The following is a 13,982-nucleotide window of genomic DNA, read 5'->3' as shown; positions in this document are numbered from 1 at the left end:
AGCACTGGAGAATTGCTTGGTGTGGGGAAAAAAAAAAACACCCCACACATTTGGAGTACAAAAGTATTCAGTGAGTAGACAAAAAAGAGTTTTCCTTTTCAGCTATGTACTCAAGCCTCCAGTATTCCATTTTACTATACTTTGGAAGAAAAAACCCACTGATAAAAGGCATATTCTCATATTCTCGTATTACCAGGCAACTGTATTAAAAAGTGAACAGAACACAATGAAATGCCGTTACTTACAATGTGTGACTCCAGCCAGAGTTTGGTAGAAAGTGGGAGTATCACTATCATCAGTGAGGGTCACATATACACCTCCAGACAGTAGCCAACGAGAGAAGGTAAAAGCATCTTTGTTTAGAAGAAGCCAATTTCTAAACTTTTCATAGTTTACCTTTTCGCCCTAAAATTAAAACAAGAAAACATAGGTTTAGTCAAATTTTAAGGTACCTACTTGGAACTTATACAACTTGAAATTTGCATTTAATTGACATTTACTCTTCTACTATCTATAAAGGAAGAATTATCTAAATATCACTATAGGCTATATACCTGGAAATAAAAATTTTCAAATATAATTGTACTTCAGAACTTTCATTTGCATAAAATCTATATGCTAATTGCAAATTATTTCATCAATTCACTAAAGCAGTGCATTTCTACTAATAAGTCACATTTTATTTGCTAAGGTATATCCTGAAATCAGTAAACTGAATTTCTTTCAATATTTAATAAAACCAACTTTTCACTTGCTTCATCCCTCTTCTTCAGTACTTCAATTGGTCAGAATTAGCATATTTTAATTAAATATGTATGGCATTTAAATACTCTTTTAAATTTCATTGGCAAATTAAAATCTATCCAGGAGTCCTCCTCCAAAAGACATCACTGAAAACATGTATTCACAAGTCAACTAGAATACAAAAAGAAGCAAGGAGATTTCTATTTCTTTGCTTTCTTTCCAAGTATTTGTCTTGCTAAATCTCTGGAGAAAAAAAGTATCCAGGCTGAGAAAGAACATCATATGGCTGTGTAAGTCAATCTCTTTGACGGGAAGACAAGAGGACCCAGGTAGAGGGAGGGCCAGATGTTTCTATGAGAAAAAAGGCAGAAGCAACACACATAGAAATACAATGAAGAATGACACTCAGGAGCCTAGCAGCTCTAATCCTGATGGAGATATTAAGGGATACAAATAACTTAGAACCTAAAAGAGTTATGGTAGAAATAATTTCTATATTGTTAGTAGCATCCTATTAAGTATAGCAACATGCTTAAGCCTCATGGTTTCAGAACACTTAACAGTGCAAACCAAGCGATCAAGACAACATTGGAAGTCTTGTTTTTCTACATGGAAGAATATGGCATTCAGACTTGCTGCAGGGATGTGAGGACATTGCCAACATATTTAGAGAGTCATAGCCATATTCTTTCTCTACCCCACATTAGTCTAGAAAGAGGGTTTGCAGTATAAACCCTACAAGCTGATGCAAGGGCACCACCTATGCCCTGTAGTCTACTAATTTTTACAAGTTAACATCTCTGACATTGGGAAAAGTCTTAAAATCAATAATACCCTTCAATTGTAACTCGCAGATTTTTTGTTCTTTATAATACATAAAGGCGCATCTTATTAATCGATGGCATCTTAGATTCAGTTGAACGTGGTAGTTTCAATGGTTTCAGTGAAGCTAAGATGTTGTTATAAGATGCACCTTCATGTATCATTAAGAAAGAAAGAAGCTGCCTATTATTCTACCACCTTCACATATAGGTAATATTTATTGAGTATTTACAATGCCCTAAGCACCATTCTAAATATTTTTATATTCATTTAATCCTCAAGCAACCCTCTATAGGAGATACTATTATCCCCATTTTACACACGAGAAAACTGAGGCTCCAAAAAGTTATGCATTCAAGGTTATACCGTGGCAGAGATAAGATTGAACCCAGGTAGTCAAGGCTCCAAAGTCTCTGTGCCTAAACTATACATTTCACTGCCTGGCCGACTTAGTGAAATATAAAGCAATCTCTGAAATCCACTTGCCCATTGGGATCACTCCACATAACTAGTAGTACCAAAATTCCATCTGCCAAACCTGACTTTTTATGTTTTTGAATCATGGCTCTAAATAAGGGAAGTAAAGGGAAAGTCTCCTTTTATAAACTGTCATAATAGCAGTCTAGAAAAAAAAATTTCCAGTACTATAAAAGGCAACTAAAAATAAACAGACTTGGGCTTCCCTGGTGGCGCAGTGGTTGAGAGTCCGCCTGCCGATGCAGGGGACACGGGTTCGTGCCCCGGTCCAGGAAGATCCCACATGCTGCGGAGCGGCTAGGCCCGTGAGCCGTGGCCGCTGAGCCTGCGCATCCGGAGCCTGTGCTCCGCAATGGGAGAGGCCACAACAGTGAGAGGCCCGCGTACCGCAAAAAAAAAGTAAAAATAAACAAACTTCTGAAACTGATACATCTTTGAAGAACAATGTAAAATACGAATTTCCACCTTGAGAATCAACAACCAAAAAAATTCAGTAAGAAAAAACCAATATAACTCCTATGTGGATTTCCCTCATTTCAAGTTACTGAAACATGGTAACTTGAAAAGCAAGGGTCTGGATCACATCACACACATTACTCAGAAATTACAGCAGATAAATACATCAAATAGTTGAATTAGGTAAAATTAGCCCATTTACAGTCTTGTTTTTTTGTTTTTTTTAAATCAACCTTGAGTACCTAATGATTTAAACAGCTATACACGAGTATCCCAAAACCTAGGCCTCTCATTTCTTTGATCCTCCCTCTTCCATAGGTCTTGTCCTTCATACAAGACTAACCCAACCATTTATTACCATAGTCTTATATTGATATTTTTATTATAAATCCATTCCCTTTCCAATAAATGCAATTTTAAGCATTCCACTCTCCCTGTCACAATTTCCTCTTATGAGCACACTCCTAGTATCCTGACTCCAGTGATTTTTTTAACTCCACAGGACCTACACCAATCACCTACACTTCACGTTGTCAAATCTAATGATCACTTCCCAGTGATCAAAGGACAACTCACTTGATCTTTCGGCTTATTTGATGTTGTTAAATACTCCTTCCTCTTGAAACATTTTTATCTCTTGGCTTCTAGGACACCATTCTCTTTCGTTCCTCCTCACAAGCTATTCCTTAGGCTCCTGTTTTGATTCTTCGTCATCTCGCCATACGTCAGAGTACAGGACTCAGTCTTCCAATCCATTTTCTATCTTAATTCACTCCTAGATGACCTCATCCACAACTATAAGCCAACAAATCCTTTCCTCTGAACTCCAACTTATATGTCAAAAAGCACAGTTACCACTCCACCCGAATGTCTAATATGATTCTCTAATTACGTCTTAAACTTCTCTTGCTTTTGAAACCTCCAACTTCCCTCTCCTATAGCATTAGCCATCTCAGTTAATGGCAACTCCATTCATTTACTAAATCAAGCGAAACACCTTAATTATCCTTTTCTCTTTCACTCACAGCTCATCATCAATACAAGAAATGGTCCTGTCAACTCCACCTTCAAAATAAATGCAGAATCTGAAAAGTCTCATCACCTCACTGTTACACCACGACCTCTTCCCTGGATTATTCAGATACCTTAATCAGACTCTGTTCAGTGTACTTTCTACAAGAGAGCCAAAATGATGACGTTTAAAATGTAATCAGGACTTCCCTGGTGGTGCAGTGGTTAAGAATCCACCTGCCAATGCAGGGGACACGGGTTCGAGCCCTGGTCCAGGAAGATCCCACATGCTGCGGAGCAACTAAGTGCATGTTTCACAACTACTGAGCCTGTGTTCTAGAGTCCGCGAGCCACAACTACTGAAGCCTGTGCGCCCTACAGTCTATGCTCCACAACAAGAGAAGCCACCACAATCAGAAGCCAATGCATCGCGACAAAGAGCAGCCTTTGCTTGCTGCAACTAGAGAAAGCCCGCGCACAGCAACGAAGACCTAACGCAGCCAAAAAAGAAAAAAAAGTAATTAAACAACAGCAACAAAAACTCATATATTTTCCTGCTCAGATACCTCTAAAGATTTCTATCTCACTCAGGGTGAAAGCTGAAGAACTCACACTGTCCTACAGGGCCATGTGTAATCTCCCTACCCCATTCCACCCCCTCCCCCAACCTCTGTAGCTTCATTTCCTACTATTCCCTTGCTCATTCCATTCCAGCTAAATTGACCTCTTCTTGTTCCTTGAACAAGTCAAGCACACTTCCCCTGAGGGCTTTTGCTATATTCTCTTCATGAAAAATGCTTTCCTTAGATATCCCTGTGGGTTTTCTCTCTCACTTCCTTAAAATTCTTTGTTCAAATGTCACTTTCTCCGATAAGCCTCTCCTAACTATGCTATACAAAATACCTACACTTGGCTACCTCCTCTCCATCACCACCTATGCCCTGTAGTCTACTTTATTTTTCCCTATAGCACTAATTATTATCTAATATATGTACCTGCTATTGTGCCTAAATTATAAGAGAACTGGGTGGCTAACCACATTTAATCCCCATCTATAAAACGGTAATGTCTGCATAAACCTTATTAAAATGAAAAAAATAGGAACTTCCCTGGTATCCAGTGGTAAAGAATGCACCTTCCAATGCAGGGGATACCCGTTCAATCCTTGGTCAGGGAACTAAGACCCCACATGCCGCGGGGCAACTAAGGCTGCGCGTCTCATCTAGAGGCCGTGTGCCACAAACTACAGAGCCCACGTGCCCTGGAGCCTGCGTGCCACAACTAGAGAGAGAAAACCCTCACACCACAACTAGAGAGAAGCCTGCATGCCTCAACAAAAGATCCCGCATGCCGCAACTAAGACCCAACATGGCAAAATAAACAAACAAACAAACAAAAAATATATATATATAAAATTCTCCCCAGAAATGAGCAAAGCACTTAACATCTCTGTGAAAAATTCAAGTAATCAGGCCTGTAAAGATGAGATCAGTTTTTTTTTTTCTGGTCAGCAAATTTTATTAGGGGAAAAAAAATGATCTAGTTTGTCTTGAGGTACTGAAATACCATCACAGCAACTTCCAGTCAATAAGTAAGAACCAAAACTGCAGGAGGACAATCCTTCTGCACCAAACACACAGAAATGTTTAGTAAAATGTAACACCATAACTACTACCAAAAACTGCTTAGCCAAGCTCAAAAGCAAGAAAGGGAAATCTCCAGGTGCTATCAACACAGAGGAAACTTAAAGCCAGAGTGATGAAAAGCAAAAGGTAAAGCCAGAGAGTCCAAAGAGATATAAGAACCACACACATGGGCTCCCCTGGTGGCGCAGTGGTTGAGAATCCGTCTGCCAATGCAGGGGACATGGGTTCGATCCCTGGTCCGGGAAGATCCCACATGCTGCAGAGCAACTAAGCCCGTGAGCTACAACTACTGAGCCTGTGCTCTACAGCCTGTGAGCCACAACTACTGAGCCTGCATGCCGCAACTACTGAAGCCCGTGTGCCTAGAGCCTGTGCTCCACAATGAGAGAAGCCACCACAATGAGAAGCCCACGCACTGCAAGGAAGAGTAGCCCCCCGCTCGCTGCAACTAGAGAAAGCGCACGCACAGCAACGAAGACCCAACACAACCAAAATAAATGAATTAATATTCAAGCACACTTCCCCTGAGGGCTTTTGCTATATTCTCTTCATGAAAAATGCTTTCCTTAGATATCCCTGTGGGTTTTCTCTCTCACTTCCTTAAAATTCTTTGTTCAAATGTCACTTTCTCCGATAAGCCTCTCCTAACTATGCTATACAAAATACCTACACTTGGCTACCTCCTCTCCATCACCACCTATGCCCTGTAGTCTACTTTATTTTTCCCTATAGCACTAATTATTATCTAATATATGTACCTGCTATTGTGCCTAAATTATAAGAGAACTGGGTGGCTAACCACATTTAATCCCCATCTATAAAACGGTAATGTCTGCATAAACCTTATTAAAATGAAAAAAATAGGAACTTCCCTGGTATCCAGTGGTAAAGAATGCACCTTCCAATGCAGGGGATACCCGTTCAATCCTTGGTCAGGGAACTAAGACCCCACATGCCGCGGGGCAACTAAGGCTGCGCGTCTCATCTAGAGGCCGTGTGCCACAAACTACAGAGCCCACGTGCCCTGGAGCCTGCGTGCCACAACTAGAGAGAGAAAACCCTCACACCACAACTAGAGAGAAGCCTGCATGCCTCAACAAAAGATCCCGCATGCCGCAACTAAGACCCAACATGGCAAAATAAACAAACAAACAAACAAAAAATATATATATATAAAATTCTCCCCAGAAATGAGCAAAGCACTTAACATCTCTGTGAAAAATTCAAGTAATCAGGCCTGTAAAGATGAGATCAGTTTTTTTTTTTCTGGTCAGCAAATTTTATTAGGGGAAAAAAAATGATCTAGTTTGTCTTGAGGTACTGAAATACCATCACAGCAACTTCCAGTCAATAAGTAAGAACCAAAACTGCAGGAGGACAATCCTTCTGCACCAAACACACAGAAATGTTTAGTAAAATGTAACACCATAACTACTACCAAAAACTGCTTAGCCAAGCTCAAAAGCAAGAAAGGGAAATCTCCAGGTGCTATCAACACAGAGGAAACTTAAAGCCAGAGTGATGAAAAGCAAAAGGTAAAGCCAGAGAGTCCAAAGAGATATAAGAACCACACACATGGGCTCCCCTGGTGGCGCAGTGGTTGAGAATCCGTCTGCCAATGCAGGGGACATGGGTTCGATCCCTGGTCCGGGAAGATCCCACATGCTGCAGAGCAACTAAGCCCGTGAGCTACAACTACTGAGCCTGTGCTCTACAGCCTGTGAGCCACAACTACTGAGCCTGCATGCCGCAACTACTGAAGCCCGTGTGCCTAGAGCCTGTGCTCCACAATGAGAGAAGCCACCACAATGAGAAGCCCACGCACTGCAAGGAAGAGTAGCCCCCCGCTCGCTGCAACTAGAGAAAGCGCACGCACAGCAACGAAGACCCAACACAACCAAAATAAATGAATTAATAAAATAAATTTATATTAAAAAAAAAAGAACCACATATGGCTGGGGTATTAACAATCAATGCTTATATAGTTAGGAAGGTGACTAAACTAAATTGAATTAAAACTCTCTGAATAAAACCAAGAGCAGTGAAAGTGAAATGGAAGTGAGTCAAATAGCCACCCATAAGAAATCACACAGCACTGAGTGCTGCAGGAAAGAATCAGAAACTTGTAAAAGGACTTTACTCTGCCATCTCTTGGGACTTTTCCCATATTAGCAGACCTCTGAAAAGAAATAAAAGAATTTTCTCTGTTAAAGATACACATTTTCTGTTGTTAAAGTTTTTTTTACAATGAAAATATATTATTTATGAAAACAGGAAAATGACAAATTTTTAAAACCCAAATATTTCACTATGCAAATCAATTAAGTAAAATAAATGATAAAATAGGCATTGATGGATCATAGAGGTCACCTATGGCTCAAGGCCAATGAGTGATATATCTACATGCTCATGATGAAAAGCAATGAGCACCACAACCTAAGCAATGCTGTTTCTGCAGGATCACCTGTGTGTGTGTCTGTATGTGTGCTGGTGTGACACTGGGGGAGTATGTTTCATTATACCGTTAAGTATAGACAGTTGCCTTTATTGGGAATTGGGAATTTTCAGATTCACAAACACAGCAGTAGTAAGTGTCATGCATCTTTGAGCATAGCATACAAATCGTTAAAGCATCAACCATTAAATAGAAAAATGTCAAGAATATGCTACACATAAACATCTATTCATCACAGCTAAATTCATTATACATCTAAGAGTTAATACTTTGTCCACAGGGAGGGATGAAATGTAAATCTTTAAATATACCTCTGAGAAACACTTCCTGAGTGTATCTGGGACTTTACCATCCACCACATGGAGCATTCTTTCCATTTCTTCCCGTATAACATAGCTCCCGGATTCACTTGCAAAAAGACTAAAAATGTCTAGGAGAAAGAAAGAATAAAGTAATTTTATCATAGATTAAATGTACTCTGGTGGAAGTAGGGAGGGAAGAGATAGGTAACAATTATTGAGTGATTACTAGTGCCAAGCACTTTATAAATATATAATTTAATTTATTCCTTAAAAAAACAATGCTAATTAAAACAGGAATGTGGTATCTTTTCAAATACCAAATTTGCAAAAATGTTTAGGTGTGACAATACCAAGCGTTAGCAATAAACTGGGATAAACAGGAACTCTTATATACTGTTAATGAGTATAGATTACTGTAACACTTCAGAGAACACCTTGCCAAAATCTAGTAAAGATGAATATTTATGCTAGAAATTCAATTTCTAGGCAACTCTACCTCCACTTGTGAGAAACTCTCATACATACATGCATAAGGTACAACATACACTGAAGTATTCTTTGTAATAGCAAAATTTAGGAAAGAAAAGATAAATGTCTATCAACAAAAAAAATAGGTAACCTGAGACACACACACACACAATGAAATACTATATAGCAGTTAGAATAAAGGAACTAAGTGTTTCAACATGGGTATATATCAATAATATTCAGGGGAAAAAGCAAATTGCAAAACCTGTATAGTATACAATCTATTTTAAAAGTTTTAAACCTGTAAAACAGTTGAAGATATGTTTAAGGATACATACAAATGTCATAAATGTATAAAGACCTGCATGAGGAATGAAAGATCACCAATTTCATGAGAGTGGTTACTTCTGTCAAGGGAAGAATGTGGATGGCAACATGGAGGGATACTGAGAAAGAGCCTCACCTTGGCTATAATCTTTTATTTCTTAAAAAACAAGTTCTGGGACAAATATGACACAATGGTAAGAAATAATAAAGCTGGGTGGAAGTACATACTACATGTACGTTTGAAATATTACTGTTATGAGTTGAACTGCATCCCCACAAAAGACATGCTGAAATCCTAACCTCCAAGTACCTGAGAATATGACCTTATTTGTAAAGATAGGAGATAGAAAGATAGAAGAGACATTCCATCCCTCTGAAGGCCCAGTGGGTTCCATTGCCTGCCCTCCCACATGTCATGGCTGATTCTCTTAAGGGGAATATTTGCTAGAAGCCTCTGACCATCTGTTATGGGTTAAATTATATTCCCCCGCTCCAAAAGATGTTGAAGTCTTAACCTCAGTACCCATGATTGTGACCTTATTTGAAACAGGGTCTCTGCAGATATAATCAAGTTAAGATGAGGTCATTAGGGTGGGTCTTAACCCAATATGATTAATTATAAGAAGACAAGACAGAAACAGTGGGAAGAAAGCCACATGATGAGATGGAAAGAGATTGGAGTGATGCAACTGCAAGCCAAGGAATACCAAGGATTGAGGGCTACCACCAGAAGTTAGGTAAAAAGAAGGATTCTTTCCTGTAGATTTCAGAGGGAGTAAGGCCCTGCTAACATCTTAATTTTGGACTTCTAGCCTCCAGACTGTGAGATAATAAATTTCTGTTGTTTTGAGCCACCCAGTTTGTGGTACTTTGCTACAGCTGCCCTAGGAAACTAATACAATTGTATAATAAAAATGATTTAAAATTTTAAATATATGTGTTAATGACCCTCAAATTGGTTATTTTTATTTATTGGCTACCTGGAGCCAGAGTATGTGTTTGTTGGTACAGGGATGTTAATTTGAAAAAATCAGGATCTCAGTTAAATTCCAATACATAAAATTGGGTTTAGGGATATGTTCATTATCTTGATTGTGATAATGTGGATATATACATGTCTGAAAACATCAAAATGTACACTCTTTAAATATGTACATTTTATTGTTATCAATTATACCTCAGCAAAACTGTAAAAAAGGAAACAGCTGAAGAACAACAGTCTAAATTCAGAAATGAGAAAGAAGATTCTGAGAGATTTAGAAGCAGTAAGAGGGCAGCTTAGAAAAGGAAGAAAGAAGAGAGAAAGACCAGCATCCAGTGGGCAAGGGTAAAATTCTAGGGATTTTTAGAGCAAAACGTCATACTCTTTAATATAAACACCTTCCTAAACTCCCCCTGGAAATTTTTCTTCTTTGAAAGTTTATTTTGGCCTCAGTGTTTTTCACACATTTAACTGTAGGTACATATGTGTGTATATAAACAATCACTTTGAGAAAACAGTAAAAGTTAACAATTTATTGATTGCCCGCTAGTTCTTGATACTTGCCAGGTGCTTTACATACATTTTTTCTTCTGAGTTTTACAATGAAAGATTTTGGTGGATGTTGCTTTCATCCTTGTATTGATGAAAAACAGGGGCTCAGAAGATCAAGGAAGAGGCCCAGAGTCATACATATAGTAATTGGTCAAGCTAGCTTTTTTGCTCTTGGTCTTTCTCCCATGTTTTGCTCTGAGAATCATTAATTATGATAATAGTCAAATTATACTACTGAATCCCTACTATGTGCCAGACATTGGGGTCAGAGTGTCAGGGATAGAGCAATTCTAGCTGAGCCCTCCCATGTTGTCACTTAAATTTTAACTGTCATCTGACACTTCCCTCTCATCTCCCCTGGAAATTTTTCAATAAAATTTACATTGTTTACTAATATTCTTGTTAAGAGCAGATTTGCCTTGGGGGAGCTCAAAGAAAAGAATGAGGAAACATAAGACATTATAAGTAATCAAATGAATGAATTAAAAATTAAGTAAATAAATGCATATCCTAGGAAACACAGATGGACAATGAATGATCAACTAAGGTTGTCTTCCCTTTCACATTTAGAGGGTAAATGATGCCATCTCATTGTAATATAAAATTTCCCTGCTTAGTAGAACTTAAAGGTGCCATCCTCTTCTGGGCTTACATAATTCACCTAATAAAATTCATCTCTGAAGTTAAAAGTAAAACCATTATAAATAATTAAACCTTTTACCAAGAATTTGTATAAAGTATTATCAAGAGAACTTCTGGTTGTATTTGTGAAGTAAGGCAAGAATAGATTGCTAAATCTATGTCTTCAGAATTATTTTTTAAAAATCAGCTTTACTAAGATATAAGGCATGCTCCATAAAATTCACTCTTTTAAAGTGTGCAGTTCAGTGATTTTTAATATATTTACACAGCTGTGCAATCATCACCACTATCTAATTACAGAACATTTTCACCCAAAAGACACCCCATACTCATTGGCAGTAAGCTCTCCATTTCCCTTTTCCCCTAGCCTCTGGCAACCAGTAATCTATATTCTGTCTGTATAAATTTGCCTAATCTGGACATGTCATATGATTGGAACCACATAATGTGTGTTCTATTTTGACTGGCATTTATCACTTAGCATAACGTTTTCAGGTTCATCTATGTTGTAGCATGTATCTGTTGGAGGAGAGCAGAATTTGTTGCCCCCAAATACGTCACTTTGGCTTGACAATTATTTTGAGCTTAAAGGCAATCAAAACCCAGCAGATTCAGAAATGCTCATTACCTCCCCATCAATAGCCTAAATTTACATTGGAAAAAAGGCCTATACCGGAAAGAGAGTTATTATCAGATACTTTTTTACCTAAAAAACTAGTATAACAGGGCAACCTTTGTTCTCCAAACATCTCTGCCTTCCTGTGAATGGACTCCCTTCCTCTTGTACCCTCAGATCCCTATCCCTTTCCTTAGCTCAGAATGTTATATAAGCCTCAATTACCTGGCTGCCCTTTGGGTCTCATATTTTTATGGGGCTCCTGTATGTACATACAAAATTTGTCTGGTTTTCTCCTGTTAATCTGTCTTATATCAACTTAATTAGGGAACTTTTCCCCGCTCTTACGCAGTACTTTATTCCTTCTTATTGTTGAGTAATATTCTACTGTTGGTTATATCACGTTTTGTTTATGCTGAATGCATCAGTTGATGGGCATTAGGGTTGTTACCATTTTGTAACCATTATGAACAGTGCTGTTAGGAACTTTTTTTTTTTTAATGAATATATGTTTCCAGTTTTCTTGGGTATATATCTAGGAATGAAATTGTGGGATCATATGAAAACTCAGTGATTAACAGTTTGAGAAACTGCCAGTTTTCCAAAGTGGCTTCATTATCTATCTTACACTTACGTGGTATCTAATTGTAATTTGAATTTACACTTCCCAAATAACTACTTATGTTTAACATTTTTTCAAGTGCTCTCTGGCTACTTGTATATCTTCTTTGGAGAAACATCACTTCAAATCCTTTGACTGTCATCAAAATTTTGCGGTAGATTATTCTGTACACAGATGTAGTATTTTAACATTTTGAGATAATAAAAGTACTCACATTTTGCTTTCTCTTCATCTCTGCCTCTTGTAAGAAGGACAAGTCCAACTATTAAGTTATTGAAGTGCAGGCCTTTGGATGTTCCACCAAAAGAACAATAAATCACCTAGGAGAAAATGAATGATACAGTCAACTATAGACATTTCAATTGTCAAGGAATGTGAGGCTGACATCACCTTTAACAAATCTTATCTCCATCTCCAAACAAGGTCCTGGTAAATTTTAGTGCAATGATATTGTTTCTCCCTCTTCTTCCTCCCTTACACCTTGTTATGGCACTCAGCCAAGAATATACTGTACTTATCCTAAAGTACATATATCACTGGCTCACACACTGAATTTTCTTTCTCTTGGGAGTCCTCATCAAGGTCCAAAAAGATAAGTTCCTCCCGTTCAATAGTCCCAATAATGTGATAAGGATTTCATGCAATTAGACAACTTCCTTCAACCTCTGTTAAACATATATACATAATTTTGATTTGAAAGATCAACATTCTCTAAGTGAATGTTCAGAAATACAGTGGCAATTATACTGCAATATATAAATGTACCTAATTAACATGTTGTACACCTTAAATTTATACAAAGTTATATGTCAAATATATTCAAATTTTAAGTAAAAAAAAGAAGAAAATACAGAAAGACATTTTTATACTCCTAGAATTGAGTATTATGGTAATCAGAAATAAAGAAGAAAAGCTATTCATAAGAAAGGGACAGTAACAGCAATCACATAAATTCATTTATTCAACAATTCTGTGTTGAGTGCCTAGTGTGATAGTGTGATACAACAAACATATATTTGGTCTTCCTCCAGGTTCCTGACACAAGAGCTTCTAAAATCTTTGGAATTCCCAGAGTGATACAGGTGAAAGGAGCATCTTTTGTTATTGATAATACCCCCTTTAAACCATACCTGAATTTATGCTAATAAGGTGACTCTTGGTGAGTCCTTACAAAGCCTCAGAATGGGAGCTGGTAGTCAGAGGAACTAATGATGTGATTAGAGGGTTAGACCTTTCAGCCCCACTTCCCAAAGTCAGGGAAAGGGAGAGGAGCTGAAGATTGAGCTAATCACCAATGGCAAGTGACTTAATCATTCATGCCTATGTAATGGAACTTCTATAAGAACCCCTAAACTACGGGTTTATTGGTGAACACATCAAGGTGCAAGAAGGTTGGAACATCCAGAAAGGACAAGAAAGTACTGTGCACCATCGCCCTCCTAACTGCCCCCCGCCATCCCATGCATCTTTTTGCATTTGGCTGTTCCTGAGTTATATCCTTTATAATAAACTGGTGATATTAAATAAAGTGCCTTCCTGAGTTCTGTGGGCTATTCTAGCAAATTACTGAATCCCAGAAGGGGAACATGGGAACCCTCGACTTATAGCTGATTGGTCAGAAGTACAGGACGTCGGGGACCTGCGATGGATTGGCAACTTCTGAAGTGGGGGGCAGACCTGTGGGGTCTGCACTAACTCTGGATAGTTAGTATCAGAACTGAATTGAATTGTAGGACACCCAGTTGGTGTTCAGAGAGTTGGAGAACTGATCGATGTGGGGAAAAAACTCCACACATTTGGCATCGGCAAGTGCTGTGTTGTTTAAAAAAGAAAAAGGAAAAAAACCCGACCTAGTATCTG

At 38.2% G+C, this 13,982-nt stretch overlaps 1 protein-coding gene across 2 annotated transcripts in view; it reads right to left on the bottom strand.

Annotated features, from left to right (window-relative positions):
• The window catches only part of USP32 (ubiquitin specific peptidase 32), a 197,142-nt gene that overhangs the window by 85,876 nt on the left and 97,284 nt on the right, over positions 1-13,982 (bottom strand). For both annotated transcript variants that reach the window (XM_024757701.1, XM_024757702.1), the window contains exons 3-5: positions 12,337-12,442; positions 7,923-8,041; positions 246-405 (exon numbers count right to left, since the gene is read on the bottom strand). In XM_024757701.1, the coding sequence (XP_024613469.1) occupies positions 246-405; positions 7,923-8,041; positions 12,337-12,442 (385 nt within the window). The remainder of the gene's footprint in view (positions 1-245; positions 406-7,922; positions 8,042-12,336; positions 12,443-13,982) is intronic.

Source organism: Neophocaena asiaeorientalis, unplaced genomic scaffold (genome assembly GCF_003031525.2).
Source record: "Neophocaena asiaeorientalis asiaeorientalis breed wild unplaced genomic scaffold, Neophocaena_asiaeorientalis_V1.1 scaffold327, whole genome shotgun sequence".
Lineage (NCBI taxonomy): Eukaryota > Metazoa > Chordata > Mammalia > Artiodactyla > Phocoenidae > Neophocaena > Neophocaena asiaeorientalis.
The sequence above is the reverse complement of the archived record's forward strand: the minus strand, read 5'-3'. Positions and strand labels throughout refer to the sequence as shown.